The 23,582-nt window shown below is 41.6% G+C and overlaps 1 protein-coding gene across 3 annotated transcripts in view; it reads left to right on the forward strand.

The window, feature by feature from the left end:
- Positions 1-3,329: 3,329 nt before the first annotated feature.
- The window catches only part of SMAD2 (SMAD family member 2), a 52,495-nt gene continuing 32,242 nt past the window's right edge, over positions 3,330-23,582 (forward strand). For 2 of the 3 annotated variants that reach the window (XM_072859082.1, XM_072859084.1), the window contains exons 1-2: positions 3,330-3,381; positions 15,040-15,332. In XM_072859082.1, coding sequence (XP_072715183.1) covers positions 15,097-15,332 — 236 coding nt within the window. In that variant the 5' untranslated portion in view covers positions 3,330-3,381; positions 15,040-15,096. Of the gene's footprint in view, positions 3,382-7,823; positions 7,928-15,039; positions 15,333-23,582 lie in introns of those variants that run through there. The other variant, XM_072859083.1, reaches the window with a different exon arrangement.

Genomic DNA, 23,582 nt, shown 5'->3' on the forward strand with positions numbered 1-23,582 from the left:
CTCTGTTCAAAGCTCTTCCTTTTTTTTTTTCAGTTTAACAGGTCATTTTGACATATTGGTAATAATGACCTCAACACAAAAACTACCTGCTCTGCCTCCAAGCCCTGCCTTCCTGGCATTGCACTTCACACTTGTCTCCACCTTCACATAGTGATATCTGATAGTGTCAGGTCACTTAGAAATCCTAGGTGTCTTTGAAGTTATCTGGTATTGGTGTTGTATTTCTTTTACCTCTTAGGGAATTTGGTCACAGCCTTTGGGAAGTCAACGTGTATTCTCTGTAGCATAGTGCAGCCAGCTACCATTTCATCATGTTTTCTTTCATTCTTAGATTATTTCCCTTGTTCTTTCTAGCAGACAGGTGACTCTGAAATACCACTGTGCTATTTCTGTCTCTCTGTACAAGAACGCTGTTTGTGAGGATGTTGATCCCTCTGACACACATTAACTCACCTTGCGAGAGATGCTGATGCTCTTCCCCTGCAGGTTCAAATCCAAATGGGACTGTCAACCATCTGTACCTAACCACTAATGTCCAAAATGTGCTGAGCTACACGGTTTAGTTAGTAGTATCCAGCTTTGATATCAGGGATTGAGTTTTGCTGTTTCTTTGTTTTTACCAAAGCAGGTACTATTTCTGCAGTTGCCCGTGTGTGGCTGGGAACCCTTTCTAGAGCGGTGTTTAACTTGCAGATGCACATCTTGCCTGGCTTCTCCACAGCAACCATGCTTCTCAGGTAACTTCTAGGCCCTGTGATTTGCAGCCCCAATGCTACCTTCTTCCGTTTGCTTTATTTCTCCTGCCGCTTGCCATTTCCTTTCCTAAAGAAAGGAGGTTTATGCAAATGTTGGGGGTTTGTCCCCCCCAAACAAAATGTTTTTTGTCAGAGTCCCCCAATATAAGCTTGTCAACCTTCTGACCTATTTCAACCAAACCTAACAGAGACACAGAGCTTTTGGAAATACAAGGTCTGTCAAGTTTTATGGCAAACAGTGGCTGCATTAGAAAAGAAAAACCTTGTTAGTGCTCTGCCCGGGAGAAAGGCAGAGAAAGCTCAGCCCTTATCAGCACTGTTTGGCTTCCTTGGCAGTAGAGAAACGGCGGGCAGCTGGCCAGCCAGCACACACATAGCCCTGAACCAGCCATAGCATGTGCTGCTCTGTGCCCAGATGGCAAGCCAATAAAAGTAGATTGGGGACATAGAAGGGAGCTTCGGATATATCAGAAGTTAGCCTCAGAGATATAAGAGGAGAGGGGGCTGTGGATTTATTGCAGTGGAGAGGTGAAGGGAATGTCTGACACAAATCCATAGAAAAAAACTGAGCTTAATTAACTTGCTGCTCATAGAAAAAATTATCTCTGAATGCAGTGAAACCTCCACAAAGCAAGTGCTGTGCTGGCTGAATAGCCTGTATCTGTTTCCAGGTACAACATGCCCGGAACACCTCCTTATCTTTCAAAAACATGATGGTAATCTGTTAGCAGCTCTGCATCGTCTGCAGCAGGTATCTTCTCCATTGTACTTTTGTGTTTATTTCATGACTGGCTTGAATGTCAAACTGATAGAAATGGGGGAAAAATACAACAAAAAACCTGATTAAGCTACATGTCTGCTTCAAGCTGGGAAAATCCAAGCACAGACGAGGCAAGAGGGAGATTTCTGCAAGTCCACATCTATCATTCTGTCAGAAGGGCATCATTTATGATGGGAGAGGTGCCTCACCTGGCTCCTGAGAATACCAAGCCTGTTGAGATGGGATACGTGCCCAAGACGCTGAATCATAACACCTACGTCACCGAGTGCAGAAACCGTTTCAGTCTGGAAGAGGAGTGTGCCTCTGGAAAGCAAGCTGTTATGCTGGTGAGATGGGACCTCAGGTATAAGAGAAGTGGCCTGCATTTGAGATGTATGGGGGGGGGGAATAAGGAAAAGTATCAAAAAGTGGAAGCGAAAAAACAGAGCATCTCCAACAGACTTACAGCAAAGCAGGAACAGACCTTTTTGCCCAAAGAAACCCCAAACAAACCCTGTTAAACTCCCATCTTGTGGCTTCCTACTCATGCTTCGGGGAACCTGCTGGGCATCACTGCAAGGACCTCTGTAGACAAAGCAGCGATGGGTTTTGCACCCTGCTGGGTCCCTGGCCACCAACAGGCCCTGATTTACTTGTGGTGAGCCTGGGCATTTACTTAGGCGCAGGAATTCGGTTATATTACATCATTACCACACCACAGGTGGTTAAAGCTGTGAAGAGTCTACTGAAAGCAGTTGCTAAAAAAAAAAAAAAACAAAAAACTTGAGGGGAAAACCGCTCTCTTAAGAGCCATTGAATGTGAGGGCGGCAGCCCCCACGCCATGCGGTGACGCCCGCAGCCCTGAGGCTGGTGCAGGCAGCAGCAGAGCAGGCAGAGGGAGGCCGGCCAGGCTTTGGGGTGGCCTTATCTCAGCATCACACCTTGGGGATCGCAGCAGCTCCGCAGGGCCCGTCCTAGCCTGAAGCTGTACGTGATCGCAGGAGACGAAGCCTCGGGCAGTTTAAATCTGTTTTGGGATGAGATCAGGGAAACAGGGCCTGGTGAGGGGCTGGGGAAGCAGGACCATGCCGCCCTGAGGCCATGGCTGTGGGGACAGAAGGGCGTCGTGTGCCGAAGGGCCGCCATGGCTGCCATCCCGCACCGGTCCTCTGAGGGAAGAGGTTTCGCCCTCCCTTGTCCGAGGAGCATTTAAACTTCGGGTTAGTTGTGGCTTTATTGTCCGCTCGAGGGCAGGCGGCCCGGGGGTATCCCCGTGCCGGGCGCGCCGCGGGACCTGAGGTAATTTCTGGCAGGAAGGTATGTACTACTTTTTCTCAGCTCCCACCCGCGCCCGGCGCGGAAGGTTACGGGATCCGGCAGCGGTGCTCGCTCACACCGCCAGTGCGGCTGCGCGGCTGCGGGTCACTCAAACCGGCGTCCCGCGTCGCCTTTCCCGATCAACCGCCCCTAGCGGGCGCGTGGGGAGAAGAGTGACAGCCGGCGCGACCAATGAACAGCGCCGCCCCGCCCACGCCGCGCGGAGCACGCAGCACCGCCCACCCGGCTCCGTCTCCCTTCGCCTCGCGTCTTTTTTTTTTTATTTCTCTCTCCTTATTTTTTTTTCCGCCGCAGGCACTCGATTGGCGGCTCAATCCGCCAATCGGCGGCGCGGGCCGGGCCTCCGCGCCCGCTCCCAATCCTTGCCCGCTGTTTCTCAAGTGACGGGCGACAGAGCCAATGCGCCGCCTCCCCGCCCGCCGCCGGGGGCGGGGCACGGCGAGAGCCAATGGGCGCGGGGAGGGCGGGCGCGCAGGGGAAGGCAGCGCTGAGGGAGGAGGGCGGCCGCACAGCTCGCCGAGGAAGAGGTTGGTCCTGGGGTGGTTTCGGTGGGCGGCCTGGCCTGGCCTGGCCTGGCCTGGCCGCGCCGCGGGAGGGGGGCGCCGGGCGGCCGCTCCTCGGGAGGGGGTGCCCCGCCGGCGGCCTACGGGCCGGGGAGGGACGGAACGGGCCTGGTCCCGGCGGGGGACGGGGGTGCCTCCCCACGCCCTCCTTCCCCTTTGTTGTGGTGGGACGCGGCCGGCGCTGAGGGCGGCGGGCGGCCGCGGTGGGCCCCGGCGGCGGTGGCCCGGGGCTTGGGGGGGCTGCCTCTCCCGGCGGGAGGAAACGGCCGCGTGGAGCGGGGGGGCGGCTCCTGCTGGCTGCTCGCTGGGTCTGCGTGAGGGGAAGCGGGGCGGGAGGGAAGATCGCTGTCACCCCCCGTTGTATACACGCCGGAATAGCCCCCGACGCGGGGCGGCGAAGGGTGGGAAGGGCCGGCTTGTGTCTCCCTGTGTGCGTATGAGGGCTGAGGGGAGGGAAAAAAATGTTCTGCTTCTCCTTCTTTTCCCTCTCCCTTTCTGCCCGATCTCTTTTTCTTGCAGAGATCAAGTGTGCAAAACTTCGTGCCGGGGTGGTGGAGAAAGTTAGGAGCAAGTTGTAAAGAAGCGTTTAGGGTTGCAGGCTTCGCTTCAGCCAGTGCCCTTTTGTCTGTTCCTCTCCTAGTCCAGAGCCATGGATGTGAAATACACACTGTCTACATGAGACATGTACATGGGAGTTGAGATTAGTGGTTTTCTTCATGGCGCTAGTTTTAACGCTGTAGCTATCTATGCATTGTAAGATGTAAACAAGCATAATCTGTTAAGTGTTTCATCTACCTAGATAAGCACATGGGAGAAGTTGTGTTGTGATAAGTACAAGTAGTTGGTGTTACTACAGAGTTGTAGAGTTCCTAGTTGTAATTTTTTGTGGGGAGTGGAGGGGAAGAGAACAAGTGTGACACAGTATGGTCTTTTAGTTTTCACTCTGGAGAAATAAAAGAAGGAAAAATAGTGGGTGGGTGAAGAGCCCTTGTGATAGTCTTGGAGAGCTGTTGAATTGAACAGCTGGGATCCAGACTGCAGCCTAGTCTCATGTCTTTTTGGTTGTCTGTCACAGTGTTTGACTAAAAAAAACCCCAACACGTGTGTGGTGCTCTTTTCAAATACTTTACAAACAAGTGGATAGCATTAAGAAAAAGTTTTGCTTACTGGGTTTACCAAACAGGTATTTCTGAAAATGCTGCTAGTGAATGCTGCAATCTGTGTATGTTGCATGTAGAGCTCATGTTATCACAGTTCATGGTTATAAACGAGTCAGATTCCATCTGTAGCAAGAGGCTTATAATGACAGCTTATTAGGAGACTGCACATAACAGCAGGTTTGTCTGTTCTTAAGCGCTCCTCTCTTAGCCTGGAGAGCTGTACTTTCAGACTGATTCATGACATTATTTCTGTGGGAGCTGGACTCTGTAGTGAGAGACTGATTAGTCTTTGCTCTGTTCTCCAGACTGAAAAATACCACCTCTTGTTGTGAAGGCGAAAGGCTTCTCTTAGCATAGCAAGGTTGCTGTTTAGACTTTCCTATGCTTTATCGCAGTGTTGGAGCTTGCATGGTATGTGAGTAGATTATTTGTGTGTGTGTGTTTGTTTTGAGGTGTAGCTTTAAAATTTTAACATTTAAAAACTTTAGTGATTTAGAGGGGAATGAGAATGTAAGTAAAGGGGAGGTTTTTGAAGTCCCTTCCTGCCGTTTGCTTAGCACCATTGATGTAAGGGCCACTTGTGGGATAACACTATCATGATGAAAGATAGCATTAGTTACAAATGCCTTTAAAAAGAGGAAGGGGAGGATCTCATTTAAGGTGGCTTAAACTTAACTCAAAGATGAGTCTAAGCACGTATTTAACAATACATTGGGATGTTTAATAGAGTAACCTGGTAGTTGATTGTTGTTCTGCAGTTATGTGGGTCAGACTTGGACTACGCTGACAGTCACCAAAACGAACAAAAGTGTTTGAAGATCCAGTTTTCTTTGTGGAAGAAGCTGGGTGTGTGTAATATAATCTTGGAGAAGAATTTGTTAACTTTCCTGAGATTCTGTTTGATGATAAAAAGAACACCACAATTGAAAAAATGAGGTTAAAAAAACTGGTCTCTTAACTGATCTCTTTTTTTTTTTCTCCACCCAGAAGCTAGATTCATGAACAAAATCAAATAAGTTTGAATTACACAGTGACTCTCCAAATGAAAGGTGCTCCTGGGTCCTCCTCCATCTTCCTGTTCCACTTGATCTTTCAGAAGTGTTGAGCACCAGTTGATATAATTGAGTTTATTGGAGCTCAGAAAAATCTCTGCTACTGAGAACAACTTTAAAAAAACAAAACTTGTTTCCATCTCTCTAATCCCTTTCCCACAAAAGTACTGGGAGAACAGGCTTTGTAGTAGGTTCTGGATAACAATGAATTTGAGCTCTGCTTGAGACTGAAGAGAATTCCTAAGTTTTGTTTATATAAAGAACAGTATGCAAAGTTTTAATTATTATAAAAAGTATTCTAGAGTTTTCAAATGTATTCAACGCTGCCTTAATGATTGTGCATGTAAATGCCCTGTAATTGAAAGCATACATTTATGGGCCTGACTTGCTAAATGAGCTGTAAATTCTGCTTTTCAGATTGGATTTGATGACTTTTATCATAAAGCCACAACTGGTTGTGAACTGTTCCGAGAGGCAAACAATACCTAAGCTTACTTTGCCAAAATATTTGTAATTGATTTGTTAAACTGAATTGCCGCAGGTCATGCAATGGGATTAGTTTTTTGTAATAGAATGGAGAGTACAGGCAGCCCTGTGTTTGATACTCTCTGGGCTAGAAGAAATTGGCTGCTGCAGAAAACCTTCCTAAACATTGCTCTCCACTTCCAGTAGAGAAACTGTGTTACAAACAGTAAGGCTTTGTTCCAGATAACATTTAATTATGACTATGTGTGTTTGACAGCCATAGCGCGAAGTAAGACCAAGAAGAGACTGCGAGAGAGCACTTCCTGGGTCTCCTATCAGTTTAGTCTGGGGTTCAAGCTTGATGTAATTATACTGGAGCAATACAAGGTTAACATAAGACACACTTCAGTGCAGTGTGAACTCTGCTTATCAAGGGGGTGGGGGGGCTGGTGTGTTTGAAGAACACTTAGGTTAGGCCTGCTTTGAAAGTGAACTTGCATTAACTAATTGTTAAATGCAGTTATTTATGGTTTAACAAAGTGGAGAAACTGCTAAGCTATACAGATAAAAACTGAAACACGTACCTAGGTACCTGATAATGAGTTCTGTGAGAATTCCTGACAAATTTAGCCCAGGAGTATTTATTTTCTAAAATAATGAATCTGGCACTTGCCTGTTACACATGGAAAACTTTAGTCAAAACAAATGAGGTAAGAAGGGCTTAAACTGCTGTGGTTTGGAGTGCTTATTCGGTGCTTTTGTGGGGCTATTAAGGTCTTTTAGTTTTAAGGAGCAATACTGTGAGGTCGTTCATAATACTAAGTATGTGAAAGAAGTTTGCTGCTTTGCAGAGACAGGTGGATTGGCCGACTGCAGTTGTAGTAACTTTCCTCTTTTGTAATTCTAGGAGAGTTGCTAAAATACATCTGTCCTATTAGTAGTTTAATCAAAGGTCAGTAAAATTAACATCTCTTCTTCTTTCTCATGTCTCCAGTTGCATGCAATTTTAGTATACTATGAATGCATGTGTTAATACATTGTGCTAATTTTCTAATAGCAATATAGTTTTTCATTATTACGTTTGTCTGTAATTTGCAGTAGACCTTAGTAACTGAAGAAAAATCCAGCTTCTGAAGCTTTCATAACATTGTGATCATGCTCATTTTAGTTCTGCGTATGAGAAACATGAGTTTTCTCATTTGATTCATAATCAAACTTCATGAAATGAGTGAGAGGAAAAGAGTCTACTTTCAAAGTACGTGGGTAATTCTATTTTCAATGAGCTATATAAAGATAATACAGTTATGCAGAGTTTCAAGATGTGTTGCAATACTAGAGCATAATAACAATTAATGTGTAAATTGATTCTGTATATAGGCACGTTACAAAGTCCTCATTCTAAAGCTGACCTAGAGGAAGATTTTTCTTTGCTCCTGTCCACCCCTGATCACAAGCAGCGTGGCATGGACTTCATCGGCTCGTGTCAAAGCTGAACCCGGACCGTGGCTTCACTTCCCAGAGCTTTGGCCTGTGAGCTGGCCAGATGGAGCTGAGAGCCAGATGGAGCCCCTTGGGAGGGAGCTCTTTAGAGCCACTCCCCAGTGCTGGCCTAATTGGCTGAAAAGCTGAACTGGGGGGTGGATTTGAGGGCATTGCTCAGTAGAGCTGGATTCCCCTTCCCCCAGCTCTCCACCCCCACCTTCCCTAAAGCAAACAATGGCAAACACCCAAAAACCAATAAGGGAATACTTGAAGCTGTCCTACTCTGACCTGAATATGAGGAGAGAAGGATGGACACCATCTCACTTTCTCGTGTGGTTGTTCTTCAGAAAAGTATGTATGTGGTAGTAGGTTTGAGCTTCTCCAGTATGACAAAACCAGGTCTCTCTAATATGCATTTGTAGGGGAAGAAAGAATTAACCCTTCTGGAATCTCAAAAGGCATTTTTTTGGAGGGGTTGTGGGTACAATAGAAGAAGTGAAATGTCTTGTCTGTTGCACTGAGTGCTTTAACTAGAGTGTATTCTATCTGAAAGGGAAAAGACTGGCTTTGATTTTAGTTTGAACTTCATTCAGAATTCAGGTTTCCTGCGAGTTGAGATCATTAACATTGGGGAAAACTTTCTCAGATTCTGCTGAGAATAAGCTGCCTCCTTGTTATTTGGAGTAACACAGCCTGAAGGATCCAGAAGCAGATCATAAATTAGTTTTGCTTCTGTTCAATGCAAGATGAAATACTTGTTTTATTGTTTCTTTAAGTCTTAATGACTTTGGATTAATATGAGACATATGCAGTATTGCATAAGCTATGCCTTTAAAACTTCAACTCTCAGTATTGTTTAGCCTAACATAAGGTCTTGATACTGCCTTAAATAGACTGTGCTTCAATTAATGTTACCTTGTTCTGAAGCCACTAATATCACAGGGATACATCTGAAGGGAAAGGGTGGATATTCCCTTCTCTTCTAAAAGATCTGTAACATTGTGCACTTGGTGAAATTCATAAAGGATCTTGTCCAAATTCCAGGATTAATGAAAAAAAATTGCCTTTAAAAAAAAATCACAAAAATGGGACTAAAATAGGGAGGAAATGAACTTGTAGACTCTCTCAAATGCCATAAATTATTTTCCTCTGTCTTTTTTTCCTCAGGAGCTTAACTTCTGTCCTCTTTATTCCAGAAGAGCTCTCGCAAATGAAATTTTTCTAAGCCAGAATACTTCTAGTAAAACCAGGAGAGATCAGATTTCTTTATTTCAAGTTTAAGATGAATAAGCAGACTGATATGAAATATGTTGCATAAGGCTTTAGAATAAATTAGCCAGAAATCACTTGATATTTTTGGTAGCACCAGTGTGTTTATAGTATGTTCCAGACACTTAGGAAAGGAAAATTTCCCTTGAAGATTTTTAGTCTGCTAGCATGCTGCCCTTAAGGTTTTCTTCATCTTTTATGCTTAGTTATTGCTGGGATCATGGGCTTAATATTTAATACTTGTTCCAGAGAACCACAGTAGAATGGAATAATAGCAGACATGACTCAAACTGTGACTTTAAAAGTTGCCAACTATGACACTGTTTGACCAACTATAGAAACATGTGTGCATCGGGAGGCAGAGATACACTATGAGGGCAGAGATAAAACAAATGCCATCAAAGTTAGGCAATTTGTAAATTTTCCAGTATTATTCTGTTGGGAATAACGGCACATGCTCCCTACCTTCAAGCAATCTAAAGAAACACTCGTACCTCTCTGGGCAACAGAGTGAGTACTCCTTGAGTGTTCAAAGCTGTGATTTTAAGGCACAATCCAGAGAACGTGGAAAGGGATAAAATAGTGGAAGTTTTCTGCTGTGTATCACACTGCTGCCTTGATACTAATAGTTCAACTATAGTTGAGCTCAGACAGGGGTCTTGAAAATCTCCCTGCAATTACTCAGAGTCCCAATATGTTTGTGTGTTGCAGTGGGAATAGTACACAGGAAGGTAAAAGATCAGATTTGGGCTATGATGTTGGGCCTCAGTAGAAGGGAGCAAGCAAAGGAGAGACAGTGCAGAGGATAAGCAATGGCAGAGCACACTTAAGGTCCTCAAAAGCAAAGGCTGTAAATGAGTGCTCAGTTTTTGGAGATGGTTGGCTGTAGGCTACAAGGAAATCAGAAAAACTGTATTGCAAGGAAGAAGGCGTGTTACATATTTAGCATGTATTTAATCTGTGGCCATTTTAGCAATGTGGAAATGTTTCTTGCAGTGTTGGTAAAGATTGTTTTCTGGGTGCATTTAGGGAAAAAGCATTTTGTATCTTTTTGTGGATGAAGAAAGTCTACAAGGAAAAAGCTAGAGGAATGTTTTTAGCAAGAGGCTAGTGTCAACAGTGAACACTGTGTGAGAGGATGATTCTTTCAGAACAAAGATCAAAACTCCTTATATTACTGTATCAATTTGAAGGCAAAAGTTACAGGTGATGAATTGAAATGGGATTTGCTGGTCCAAAACAGTGACTCCTAAACCCATTAGTATAAACATGGTGTCTGAGACTGTCTAGGTGAATACAGTTAGAACCCAATGCAAATGTAGAGCTCCATTTTTATTTGAGCTCCTGCTAGATGTTCAGCAGCAGACATGTGCTGTCCACCTTCTATCTCCAAATTCCTCATGAGGTGTGGATTTCTTTGTACTTTTTATTTTAATTATAATGTTGAGAGCTTTAGGATAATATGACCAAAAAGATAAGTGAAAAGATAACCATAGACTGATACAATTTTTCTGTGGTCTTTAGATCAGTTCTTATGCAATGTCTTAAAGTACTTGTAATTTATTTGAAGTAGTAAAGCTTTCAAGCTTGGCGTCTGTCCAGAGGAGCTTCCAAACTGTATGAGCTGTGTTCAGATACTTTCTTTGTGACAAAAGGCGGATGGTCCTATATTTGAGGGAGGGACATGATTCAAATGTACAGAATCATGAAGCTTGCAGACGAGATGAATACAAACAGTTCTTCAGCAAAGCTTGCAGTGGTAGAACAAGGGGCACTTTCTGACACTAGAAAGAGATCAGATTAAAACAGCTTAAAGTACTTCTATAGACAGTGGGCAGCTAAACTCTGGTGCTGTTTGCCACAAGAGGTTGTGGAGGCAGGTTCAAAAAGTGGTTAGATGAATTTGTGGACAACAGGTCCATAAATGGCTGCTAAAGGGAATAGGTAGGAATGTAGCCTCCAGTTTCCTGCTGTAACAGTTTAAGATGCTGAAGAACTGTGAGGAGAACAGGCTACATAAAACAGCCAGGCTCATGTGCTTTCCTTAAGTAGCGTGTCCTTTTGCCACCTTTGGAGATGGAGCACTAGGCTAGATGCACTGCTCTTCTGACCCAGTAGGGTATTTCTTATTAATTTCTTTATTGCTGCTTTTTCCTTGCATGATTTGCATTTATCAAAATTGCTCAGAATTCAAGCTAACCATGCCTTGCACTTTGCAGTGCCTCCTCTAGGCTTGGAGCAGAGTGCCACTTTTGCATAAATTAAACTGGCTGAAATATTCTCCTATAAGTACTCAGCACAATCAGCTGAAGTACTGAGCTGAATGAAGTCCTGTCCTACTTGTGTCACATTCTCCCTGCTCAGCCTTTGAAAGATACGGGGCCACTACTGGAATAATTTAGTGAAATTCTTATTGATAGTCCTGGCAAATCCCTGACATGGCAAGACAATAGCTAGAAGGAACAAGTTAGTGTAAGCCTCCCAGACTCTTAGTCTGCAGCTGTGGTGTATGTTGTGGTTTGTTTTTTTTAAATAGTTGTTAAGCTGCACTAATCATTGTAATAAAGGGCTCTTTAAGTGTGTCCCTTTCTGGGTTTTGGGTTTTTTTTTTAAAAAAAAGCTAATTTTCACAGGGGTGCAGATCAACCTGTGCTTTCTGACAGCTTCTACAGAAGCTGGATGAGTACCCATCTGTAAGGGAACTGGTTAAAACTAAGTATAATGCCTGGAAATTTCTGATTAGTTAGGTCTGAGCCTACAGTCTTCTGGAAATGGGAAAAGAAAGATTCCCCCCCCACCACCCCCCCCTTGCATCTGAGTATGAACTCTCATACTATTTTGACAAATATAAAGAAAAACTGAAATGTATGGGGTTTCTAAATTCTTTCCTGCTGCAAGGCTTAAATCACTCAATGTGCATTTGAAGCAGAAAGGCAAATCTTAGTTTAAAAAAAAACACCAGAGAATACAGAAAATGATATATAGATCAGTGTTATGTCTTAAGGGAGAGAATACTGCAAAATTGGACACCTCATCACAAGGAATATTGCAAAGCTGAAAAATTAGATAAAAGCATTGAGAATGTTGAGAGGGCCTGGAAGAATAGGCAGTTCACCTTGGTGGTAAATGAGACCCTGCTGAAGTGTATGTTTTATAAGGCTGACAATCAAAGGAGTATTCTGGGGTATTGAAAGGTGTCAAATCTGAAGCTAAAGAACAGGAAATACATATTATGTGTCAGTGAGCTCCATAAATGGGAGAAGAATTGGTGTGTGGATAAGCAGTGATAGCGGTACTTGGTTGCCTCCATCTGTCAGTGTGGAACTTAATGTTCAGATACTTACACCATCAATTGCTAATGTTTAAAATGTGATCTTTGAAGCAACAGAGGCTATCCTCTTTGGGTTGGTCTCTTTGAATTTCTTGCGTATGCCTCTGAAGCATCTAATGTTGGTCTTGCTCAAATGTTGAAGTCTTTTTATAAAGCTCAGAGTGACTGCTGTTCCCTGTTTCAAAAACTTAGTGTGAGTGTTTCTTAAAACAGCAGTGGCCATGCAAGCCTTTTGTTTCATCTCTGGAGCTACCCAGTGTACTGCATTAGGGGTCTGATATATTTCACTCCCAGGCCCATGAACAGTTCAGAACACGTGGAAAAGGGAGTAAGACTGCTTAACTTGGCTTTGCCACCAAAATAAATGATCTAAATTAAAATACATGTCTAGGTTGCATTTCCAGTGATGCAGTCAATTGCTAACACCACTGCTGAAGGCTGGGGCTGGAGTCCTCCATCCACATTCCTGTAACTCACCTGACATCAGTGTGAGTACTTACCATGTGTGAGCTGGTGCAACTTCTTAACCTGAAAGAGAACTAACTCAGCAAAAAAAAAAAACCTGTTCAGTTTTTACTTGGTTATTTAGCTGAGTCTTTGTGGAAAGGTATTGGCACTGGTGCTGAGGTGGTGGTGCCACAGGAAAGAAAGGAAGGAGAGCTGGGCTTCCTGTGGCAGGAAGCTGTTGCATTGGCTTGGCTCCCTATGAAACTACCCTGAGTGTCCTAGTCGGTGTTTAATTTGAAAATGTTGGATATTGAGTTTATTTTTCTTGTTTGCTGCAGCCAGGGCTCCAGTGCAATGCTTTTGCAATCTGCAAAACCCACAGTCTGAAATATTGGGGACAATTCTATAATAATGTAACATTATTGAAAGAATAAAATTTCTTTTCATATTAGTATTGTGTGAAAATGAATGCTTTGACTTTTTACCAAGGCCTCTACTGACAGGACAAGGGGCAACGGTTTTAAACTGAAAGAGAGTAGATTTAGATTGGATATAAAGAAGAAATTTTTTATGATGGCGGTGGTGAGGCACTGGAACAGGTTGCCCACAGAGAAGTTGTGGATGCCCCACTGTTGAAAGTCAGGCTGACTGGGGCTTTGAGCAACCTGATCTAGTGAAAGATGAATGTGCCCATGGCAGGGGGGTTGGACTAGGTGACCTTTAAAGGACCCTTCCAACCCATTCTATGGGTCCCTTCCATTCTGTGATTCTCTGATTTAGGATTGATTATTTTGAATCACTTGCATAAAGTTACCAGTGTTAATCTTGAGTCCTTATTAACTGAAACCTCTTATCTCCTTGACCCCAGAAAATAACTCTTGCTTCAGTTGTATTTTTAGGTGTGCTCAAGCTGGTGTATGGAGGTATAATTTAGTTGAAACTGAAATGTCATTCCTACTGAATGTTCTGTTTTGTGGAAGTTGAAAAGTTATGATTTAAAGGTTGCCTGTAGAATATAATCTAGTGTTTGTTGACTTGTTGGTCCTCACTGAAACAGCAAATACATGACAAGGCATAAATTAGCCATGAATACTGTACCCTGCAGTATTCCAAATCAACCATGCTGTTTTGCAGATGGGAAATTTCAATAAGATGAAGTTTGGTATATTTTGGATAGAAGTGAGGCGTGTGCCTGTACAGGATGGAGAGGCATGTAAGCTGCCTTGAAAGCTCAAATTGAGTAGTCTGAAGGTAGTGTTAGCTCTTGGCTAAAACAAGGTTTTTTCAGCTGACTGAACTAACTTATACAGCTTGGAAATAAAGTAACTTTCTGGAGTTCAGAATACCCATTTGCTGCGTGGAAATAAGGTTGTTTTTGACTTCAATGCCATACTTCTATCTGTAGGACCATTGTGTCCTCAAGCAATTTCTAAGAGCTGTCTGCCTGGAATAATATGGTTGATCAGGGGCTTATGTTTTAATACCAAAACCTAGCCTAATAGAAGCTGCAAAAACAAGATGTTTTTCCTAAATATCTCTTTTAAATTATTTGAAGTGCAAATTGCAGTGAAGGCTAAACATAGCCCAGGTTTCAGCATCCCTTCTAATCTTTCATTTTATAGAAACTTTCTGGTCAGGTAGCTGATACTGAATGAAAGGCTATCAAAATTGAAGACAGACAGTTCTACTACTCAGATGTCTGCAAACTAAGATTTTAAATATCCTTTAATGAATTTTGAAAGACTTGATGATTTTAAGTACTGCCAGTTGAGAAGATTCCTTATCTGTAGGCCATTGAACTCCACATTGACAGGTGGGAATAACCTTGTTACCAAGCTTATGAGTGAATTTCAAATCAGTGTCCCTAGTGGAACAAAAATTGGTAGTTATTTAAAACATGACAAACAAAATGAGAAAAGGCTTGTGAAATGGCTGGCTGTTGGAAGACTTCTGTCAAGCCATAATGACTAAATGACATTCCGAACACAATTTTGCTTGCTAAATTAATTTGGAGACAGGGAGGATGTGCATATATGTGTATACAATTTGTCAATCACTTGTGGAAAATTTTGATACATGACTACAACCAGCCAGCCTAGGTGCAAAGCTAGACTCAAGTTAACTTCTGTATTTTCTGGAGTTTACTTTAGCCAGGAAAGACTTGAGGAAAAATTAAATGTCTAATCCAACAGTAACCTTAGTCTGCACTAACTGTTGAAGAGTCTGCAGCAGACTAATCATAAAACATTAACTTTATTGATAAAGTACCTGGTGATACAGACTACTTCTGAACTATTTTCTGTGTTGTTTTGGGATGCAGTGTCCTATGGCATTTGGTAATGAAAGGTCCTAAGCAAGGTATTTGTTTCATGTGAAACCTCAGTGCTAATGTGTCTGTTCTGGTTTGTGTTTTTAGGGATCAGACAGGAATCTCTAATTTATTGCTTGCCCAGTGTTCTGTCTGGTGACAGTGATGTCATCCATATTGCCATTCACTCCACCAGTTGTGAAGAGACTTCTGGGGTGGAAAAAATCTGCTGGTGGCTCTGGAGGGGCTGGTGGTGGTGAGCAGAATGGTCAGGAAGAAAAGTGGTGTGAAAAAGCAGTGAAAAGCTTGGTCAAGAAGCTAAAGAAAACAGGACAGCTGGATGAGCTTGAGAAGGCAATTACCACTCAGAATTGCAATACAAAATGTGTGACGATACCAAGGTAAGTGCTGTTGTGTTTGCAATTGTTACAACCACTTAAGAAATGACTAAATGGATGTTTAGGCTATCCTGTGAACAAATGACTAAAAAAATCAGTTGCATGCTTTTGATTCTTTAAAAATTCTTTAAAACCTATTTTGGTTTTACATAGTGCTTGCTTACAACTGAATCACATGCTTTGTAAAGTCACAGTTTCTAATAATAACTTTACATTTTAGTTTTCATTGCTACGTAGATTCCAATTTATATGTATTCTGGTGGTGCCTAGCACAGCTCTTCATTTGTAGCACTGCCTTATGCTTTTATTTAATAACCCTGTCTATAATCGGAGGGGCATACTTGAACCTACATTTCCACTTTAAAAAAAAAACAAAAACAACACAAAACAAACAAACAAAAACCCACAAAAAACCAAAAACAAACTCACTTTTCCTTGGTCAACACTTCAGTCTAATTATTTTCAGTTGTATATGATAGTTTCATTTAAGTTGTATAAGCTGCATCCATTCTCCCTTTTGAAGGGAAATTTTATCTTTGGAGGCAGGTTGTCTGAAGACCAGTTTATTTACTGTAATTATTATTTGTTATTGGTTAATGAAAGTGCTTTTTATTTAATAACTTGGAATATTTCTAGAACTGCTCTTCTGCTCCCAATATGTATATACATTTAGGTGAACGACTTGGATTCTATCCCTTTGACTTTCTCAACTTAATTCATAGCAACTGCTGTGCGAGAGGCAAGGGTTATGTTTGTAAGTATAATGCAGTCTGCTCTCGATTCATGTTGTACAGAAATCCCACTAAGGTGCATGTGTAAGCTCATTGTGTGACATAAGTATCAAATCACTTCACAGGTGTGTTTTTCTATGGAAAAAGTTAGAGGATCTGGTGGCACGGGAATATTCTGGGCACTTAGCCCCTCAACACTTAAAATAATTTCTAGGGGAGAGAAACTGCATGTGGTTTATGACCTTAATTTATATATTAGCACATTCAAGCCAGCTACTTTTAAACTTTGTATTAATCATAGCACAAGCTAGATTTGACTGGTGTCAGTAATGATTTCCATATATCAAATGTTATAGGTGTTATCTGATAATGGTTTTAGCATTCTCTTTTAGATTTGACACAGCTTTCTGGGAAAATGAGTATGCTCTGAATGACTACTTTAATTCTGTTCTCTCTTTTCTGTTCACAAATTTGTTTCTAATGCTGCCCTCTGCTTGTATTTTCTTCCCTAGAGCAGTCCCAAAATTCTCTGGGTTTCCCTTCTGCTTTCTTCCTTTTGCTAGGTGGAAAACAATCAGAAATAAAATTAGAGCTTTCTTGTCTTAGTGTGTATCAGTAGACTAAGATTGAAACCTGTAGGGATAGTTATTTCTTGACTTGACATGACTCTGTGTATTTAGCAAGTTCGTACCATGACAAAGACAAAATGCTTAATTGGAAGGCATTTCATATGACAGAAGCTAAATATGCCATACACTTCATATAAAATGTGTATCTAACTTCTAGAGCTCTTAGAGAGACTTCCTAGAGCTCTCCTGCAGGGGTGCTGGGGCAGTAAATACTGCTACTTCAGAAGAATAATTGTCTAAATTTAATTTTGCAGATGATGTTAGAAGATACAAATGGTATGTTAATACATAATTGTTTTCCTAGTCTCCTCATTGCCTGTATTTGAGTATCTCCTCCTGCTTGCATGACCTTTTGTGTTAAAGTAATCATAGTAAATAATTCTTTAAGACAGAATACGAAGCTCTGTTATACTCTGTATAGTCTCTGTGACCAGCAGTTCTTGCTGGGCTGTGATGTACCTTTCTCATCTATCCTCCAGTCAGCTGTAAAAAGGACTGGACCTAGGTTTTACTTTTTGTGACTACCTTAGGAGTAAGCTGGTAGCTAGAGATCTCTTCAAGTGGTGTTGGCTATTATACAAGGTTTAATTTTAAACTAAGAAATGGCTTTGGTATTAAGGGGCGAGATGATATCAGTGTTGCTAGCAGGGCTATACAGAATTCTTGAGTTTCATAGTTGGCTTTTGGACTGTTGATATTATTTCACTTTGACAGCAGTAGTCTGGGTTCCCAAGAAAGAACAAATGTCAACTCAGTACTGTAATGACTTCTGGAGATTCTTGTTCCTGGATTTAGTAAGTTAATGAAACTGCTGCTTGAGGCCCACTTTAATTAATTTCTTAAAGATCTGCAGATAAGCAGGGATAAATAATAAAATGCTGAATTTGAAACTTTTTTCCTTCCTAGTCAGCAGGAAGTTTGAGGTGCTAAGCTGTTGACATGCAGTTCTGATGTGGTGGCTGGGCTAACTTTCCAAACCTTCTTCTGCTTGGGGAGGGTTTTAGTTTGGTTTTGTGGTTTTTGGGTTTTTTTTTTTAACTAACTTTAGGTTTAATTACTAATACTGTTTAACTCGGTGCAAATATTGACAAGTGTTGTGGGATGCTTCTGTTTGCAACTGTTGCATTATTCCCTCAACAGAAGTTTCACTTGTGGTTTCACAAGTTTCTGGTCCCCTTGGAGATTTCCAGAGAGTTTGATACAGTACTTAACTCTAGTATACTTTTTCATCATTGAAACCTAAACCAACTAAACACCTACAAGCTTTTCTCAAAACTGAGAGCAGCTTGAACAAAAGTTTAATTAAATTGCCTCTTTGGAAATCTACATATACTTACTGTACTGTATATGTAATCCTGCTGCGATTAGGATTGTTCTGTTTCTGTGCTGTTTGTCAAGGTGACTACATACTAAGTGAGGCTGATACCGTGTGTACTATGCAAAAGCTGCTCATGTGGTAATTAACACAACTTCTTACGCAGACTAATAGAGGTTCTGAGAAAGCAGAAGCAAACAGATGGAGTGGGTGTTGGCATTGCACAGCAGGGGTGCTTAGCTCTTCATAAGTGGGTCAGTAATCTAGAGCAGAGGCTAAATAAGTACAGAGGTCCTTTTGACACTAGCCCTCTAAGTAATTTGTAGTTATCTTGCTGAATCCTCCCAGCAAGCCAGTGGGATTCTAATTGCACAATCCCTGTGTATCCTGAAACTAAATGTTGGCACCTGAATTCACTTTTCTAAAATACATAATGAATTCGGTAGGATTTAAGATCCTGTCTTAATGCTCTCCCTTGCAGTTTTGACACAAGTGGGACACCAGAAGCAGTCAGTGAAGAAACAGAGCATGAGCATCCATTTATATAAGTTTTCTTCTAATGGAGCAGTTTCTTCCTTACTAGCATAGATTGTTCTGTTAACTAAATACTTTGTAACTAGCAATAGCTAAAATCCAAGCCTTTAACAAACCAAACCACGCCATGTAGTAAATAATCAGCTGCCATATTCATAGTCTATCTTCATTATTTAAAAAGTCGTTTCAGTGGTGACAGTACAGAGTATTGGAATCCAAAGTAGGGAAACACAAATCACTAGTTTCAGTGTCCCAGTATTTTGGTGTGATCAGCTGGGTGTTTTTTCTGTCTTAAAAAGAGAATAAGATATACTTCATGCTTTCTTCTTGCTTCTTTTAAATAAAACTTACCAAAATGCAGTTGCTTTTGTAAAATGCCTGATAATGTACAACTAATAATAAGAGTTTAGTTGGAGTAGGTTTGGGATAATGTTGACCTGACCTGTTGTAGCTCCTATATTTTTAAAATTAAAAAAAGCAAGCTAGGGGAAGGGAAGCATTGGGTTTAGACTCCTTTGTGATGTCTTATGTTCCTCTAGAGCATACATATCTGAAAACTAATGAAGAACTGACTGTGTCCTTCCTGAGCTGTAACTGGGTACATCCATATCACACATGGAATTCTGCTTCCATGCCAACATTTGGGTAACGTGATGACTGTATTAGGGCCTTATCTTATATAAAGGATGAGTCGTAATGGAGATGACCTGCCTATATGGAGTACTCCCCAGGTACAACTGTAGTCCTCATTTGTTGCATGGCGTAACCCATTCATTCTTCCCGAGAAGATTCCGTCTTGCACTGTGCTTTTGCTTACCCGTTGTTGAACCCGGAGAGCACTGCTGTATCTCATGTCCTTGCTGGCAGCTTCCCTGTTCTACTGCTGACACGTCTGCACGATGCAATGCTGAACTGAGCCATATGAGATCACTCAGTGTATAGGTGCACCTTTTTTCTTCCAGTATATGCAGGAGGATAAAGAAGAGATAGGTGCCTCCTGTCTGTCTCAGCATCTCTAGCTTTCATTCATTTTAGCTTTGCATAGTGAATATAGCTTTCATGAATGTCCTGACAAAGGCTATTTGTAGTTGGGAGGAAGGGGGCAGCTAAAAGGTGCATCTATAACAGTATACCTCTATTTTCTCTTTCCACATGTTTGTGTACTCATCTCGGTACTGTAGAAGGGTTTAATACAGTGTCAAACAACTTCCTGATTGATAACTTAACAAACTTTTCTTCTTGAACAGATACAATTTTTGTTGACATTAATAGTAGTAGTTATATTACAGTTATTATGTAAACTTGCTTTTGATACTATGTGTGGAACAGTACTTCACACTTGAATCTTAGTTTTAATGGGAGCTCATGGGTTTCTGCAGAGGAGGCAAATTTTATGACTGCTTTATGTTAGGGGAAACTGCAGCACAAAAGCAAAGCGATGTTGAGTGTTGATGAAAAAGTGACCTGGCAGATTTCTGGCTGAAGTAAGGTTTTAAGACCAACTTCCTTAAATCCCAATTCAGAGGTTCTTTACTGGGGTGCTAGTACTGTGCAAGTTCTTTAGAGTCTTAGGCGGAATGCAGCAGTTGCTTCCAGTGCAGAGAGAAGGCTAATGCTTCTGTCAAACCCTTGCTTTCCAGCCTGCTGTCCCATTAGAGTTTTAGAGTTTAAAAATGTTTCAAAAAACATTTTGAAAAATGTTTTTTCTTGCTTAACAGTTCAATATATATGTAGAAAATGTAGTCTTATCTCTGTCCTCTGTCATTCTTGCTTAACATGAGGATAGCATCCCTGTGCTATGTTTCCTGGTTTTCGGAAGCTTATTTTTGTCTTTTCTGCAGCCTTCCAATTCTGACTTAAGTGAGAGAGATAGCAAGAGGGGCTCAAATTCTGCTGTTGTTTTTTGAAGAATATAGCTGTTTTGTGGAATTTACAGTCAACAATTAGACTTCCAAAGCACCTGGTTTCTGCTTCAAATATGAGATTAATTCTGAATTTTTGTACTATCCAGAGGCAAAGAAGAAACCCTACAATGGGTTCCATGCTTTTGGGAATATGAAAGATTGTGAGTGTTGGGAATGCGAAGCAGGCAGCTGCAAGTGAAGTGTTTGGTTGGCATTGAAATGAGGAGCTACTTACTGACCAGTTTCACTAACACTGCTGTTTCTTAGAGCTTGTTAGGATGAAGTAGTAGTATTTTAAAGCCATACCTGTTACATATCTTTCACTTCAGCCAATAGTAAAAGTTGGTAACTTTTTAAACTGCTATCATGGAACCAATCACACCTTGATTCTCCTGAGGAAATAGTGTGGTGGTGGTATTTAAGCATTGCGTCCAGAATACCTTTTTAATATTTTTTCCTTAAGTAAAAAATGTAGTAGTGTATGTATTGACTGCTTCTGAAGGCTGTAATGTTTTTTTTGTGAAGCAAAAATCTACATATCCAGGAGTTTTTCCATGTGACTTCTGAGCCTAAAAGGCTCCTCTTGATGTGAAAGTGACTAATGCTGTTGACACTTGACAGCTTTTCTTGTACTTGCTTACAGTGTCCAGGAAATAAATCCAGTACATCTTAATTTTGTTGGATTTCTGATATATTCTACAAGGATTCAGATACTTAAAACTGCAGAATCTGGTGAAAGTTCATCAAACACATGAAGGCAAGACCATTTGACATGGTCAAAAGTCTCTAAAGAAACTATGAATTTCTCTATTATGCTAATATTATTCCTCAGCTTGCTTGTCCTGCAGCCCTTTCTTCATTCCCTGCTGTGAGTTAGCATTATGGATAAGATAAGCAGCCTAGGCATAACTTATGGCACATGTTAAAAATTGTTTCCTGAAGGCTGGCTGTATTAGTTAATGCGAGCCTCCATACACGGAACTTAGTGCTGATCAAACTGTCTACAAAGGAGTTAATGGCAGAAGTAAACTGGGCAAAGAAAAGACCTGTTTAAAGATGGGACAACTGGCTTGAAACTGCTGTTTGAGAGCAAGGAAATCTTTTAAAATGATGACATTTTGATGCTTTTTTCTTCACATAACTGAGTAAAAAGTAATTTCTAATTTAGGTGTAAAGGGCACAATTCTTCTTGAATATAACCTGTGCTACCAGTTAGCATGTGTTTTTGAATTTCTTGGGAATATTTGTCAGGAAAGCGATCATATAACTGCATGCAGTAACCTAGTTTTAAGGATGCTTTTGATCACCAGTAGAGCAGAGTTGTCAAGCTAATGTGGCTTCTAGAATAGTTTGTTTTCAAGCTTTAAGATTTTTCCCCAAAATAGGTTACTTCAGAGGATAGCAATACAGGAATTCCTTTGTTCCTTCTCAGGTTGAAGCCGTAGGAGATAAGCGATTTCAACAATTACACTGGGTAGGGATGGAGGGGGAAGGTTCCTCTGGAAACTGTTTTAGGAGAGTGCTCAACATCTGCTAAGCTATGAGCGAGTTAGCTAAGAGGACAACAGCAGGCAGTTGGATTGGCACAGTAGATCCTAAAATAACATTGCTGTCCAGACAGAGGTGAAGTCTGTTTTCCCAGAAACAGAACTTCGCACTGTGTGTTAGTTTGTAGCAGAGCTGGGATAATTCACTGTTCAAGTTGGGGATGGACATTGATTCTTAATCATAGCTCACAAGTTGAGAAATGCTATGTATAAAGAACGTCCTCAAACCATATACCGTATTTCACTCTGGATGCATTCACTTAGATGTAAATTGGTTCTATAAATGTTTGAAGACTATAGTTGAACATCTTAAGCTAGCTAAAATAAGTGTAGATATTTAAGACAGTACATCAGAATACACTAAAGCACCATTTTTATTGCTGAGATTACAGGAAGAGCGTGCTTGTAAATTGTTGATAGGCTGACTCTTTTTTCTCATGACAGGATTACTGAGGATGAAGCAGAGCCCCCTCTGCTTTTCTCTTGTTGGAATTTCGATAAAAATAATGCTGTAGAACAAAGCCAGAGAGATCTTCCCTGGAAGTAAGGCAAGAGATGGCTGAGATTTTGGGGAGTGTTGGCCAAGATTAGCTTCAAAATCCCCTGATCCTCCTTGTGATAGCTGGTGCCATGAAGACTTTGGATGTGTTCACTGGAAAGGTGTAGCAGGAGGATCAAATTGCCCTTGCTCTTCTCAGTCCTGTAATTATGGTGGGACTTGAATGTTGTTTCTGCATTCTCTGTAAAAGGTTAAAGGAAGTTCTTGGTGCTTTCTAATTGTGTCGTGCCTGGCTCTGGCCTCTGCAGGGTAGTAAGGACAGAATGATGGTGTGCTTTGCAGTGGCTTCCTGTTGTATGTGACATCTCTTCATCTCAGAGTTTGCCCCGTGTGTACGTACTCATCTAACAGCTTGCTGTGTAGTACCTGACTTTCTCTTAGTAAATAGTGTTGTGCAGCCCAAATGTCAAGCCTAGCAAACAGCCAGGCAGCTGCTTGCCGGGTAAATAGAGTCCACCTGCATAGCCTGAACACAAAATGTGAAGAGATGATCCTGCAAGAGAAACAGTCTGTTGTTGCTGAAAGTGTCGGGTGCAAAGCACTTGACTTTGGGGATGTTTTTCTGAGGCTTTGCCATGTCTTCTAATCTGTGTTGAGAGTTTCTTTCAATAATTTTACAATGACAGCTTTGAACTGGTCCATGTTCTGCAGTGCTGTATTGTGCAGTCTGGATTAGTGTGCAGAGAGAGAACAAGAGTGCTCTGAGAGACTGCACTAACTTCCTTGGGGTCGGTCTTGGAGGTGGGCTGGCAGAAGCTGGCACCTGGTTTTCCAAGACCATCTCCTGCCCAAAGATAAATGGGTCCAGCCCTTCTTAGTTTCCAAATGTTCAGAATGGTGTCATTGTAGACAGAAGGATGCTGGCCCTAATTATATATATGTAAAATGACACGCTTAAATTCTGGGTTGCAGAACACCTTTACATGATGCATGGACATACAATGGGAAATAAAAATTCATGTCAAGCTTGACTTCCAATCTCTATGAAACTTAATTTCTAAACTTGAGGTAAGCAATCAGTAAGACAGTGTTGG

Source organism: Ciconia boyciana, chromosome 4, assembly GCF_034638445.1.
Source record: "Ciconia boyciana chromosome 4, ASM3463844v1, whole genome shotgun sequence".
Lineage (NCBI taxonomy): Eukaryota > Metazoa > Chordata > Aves > Ciconiiformes > Ciconiidae > Ciconia > Ciconia boyciana.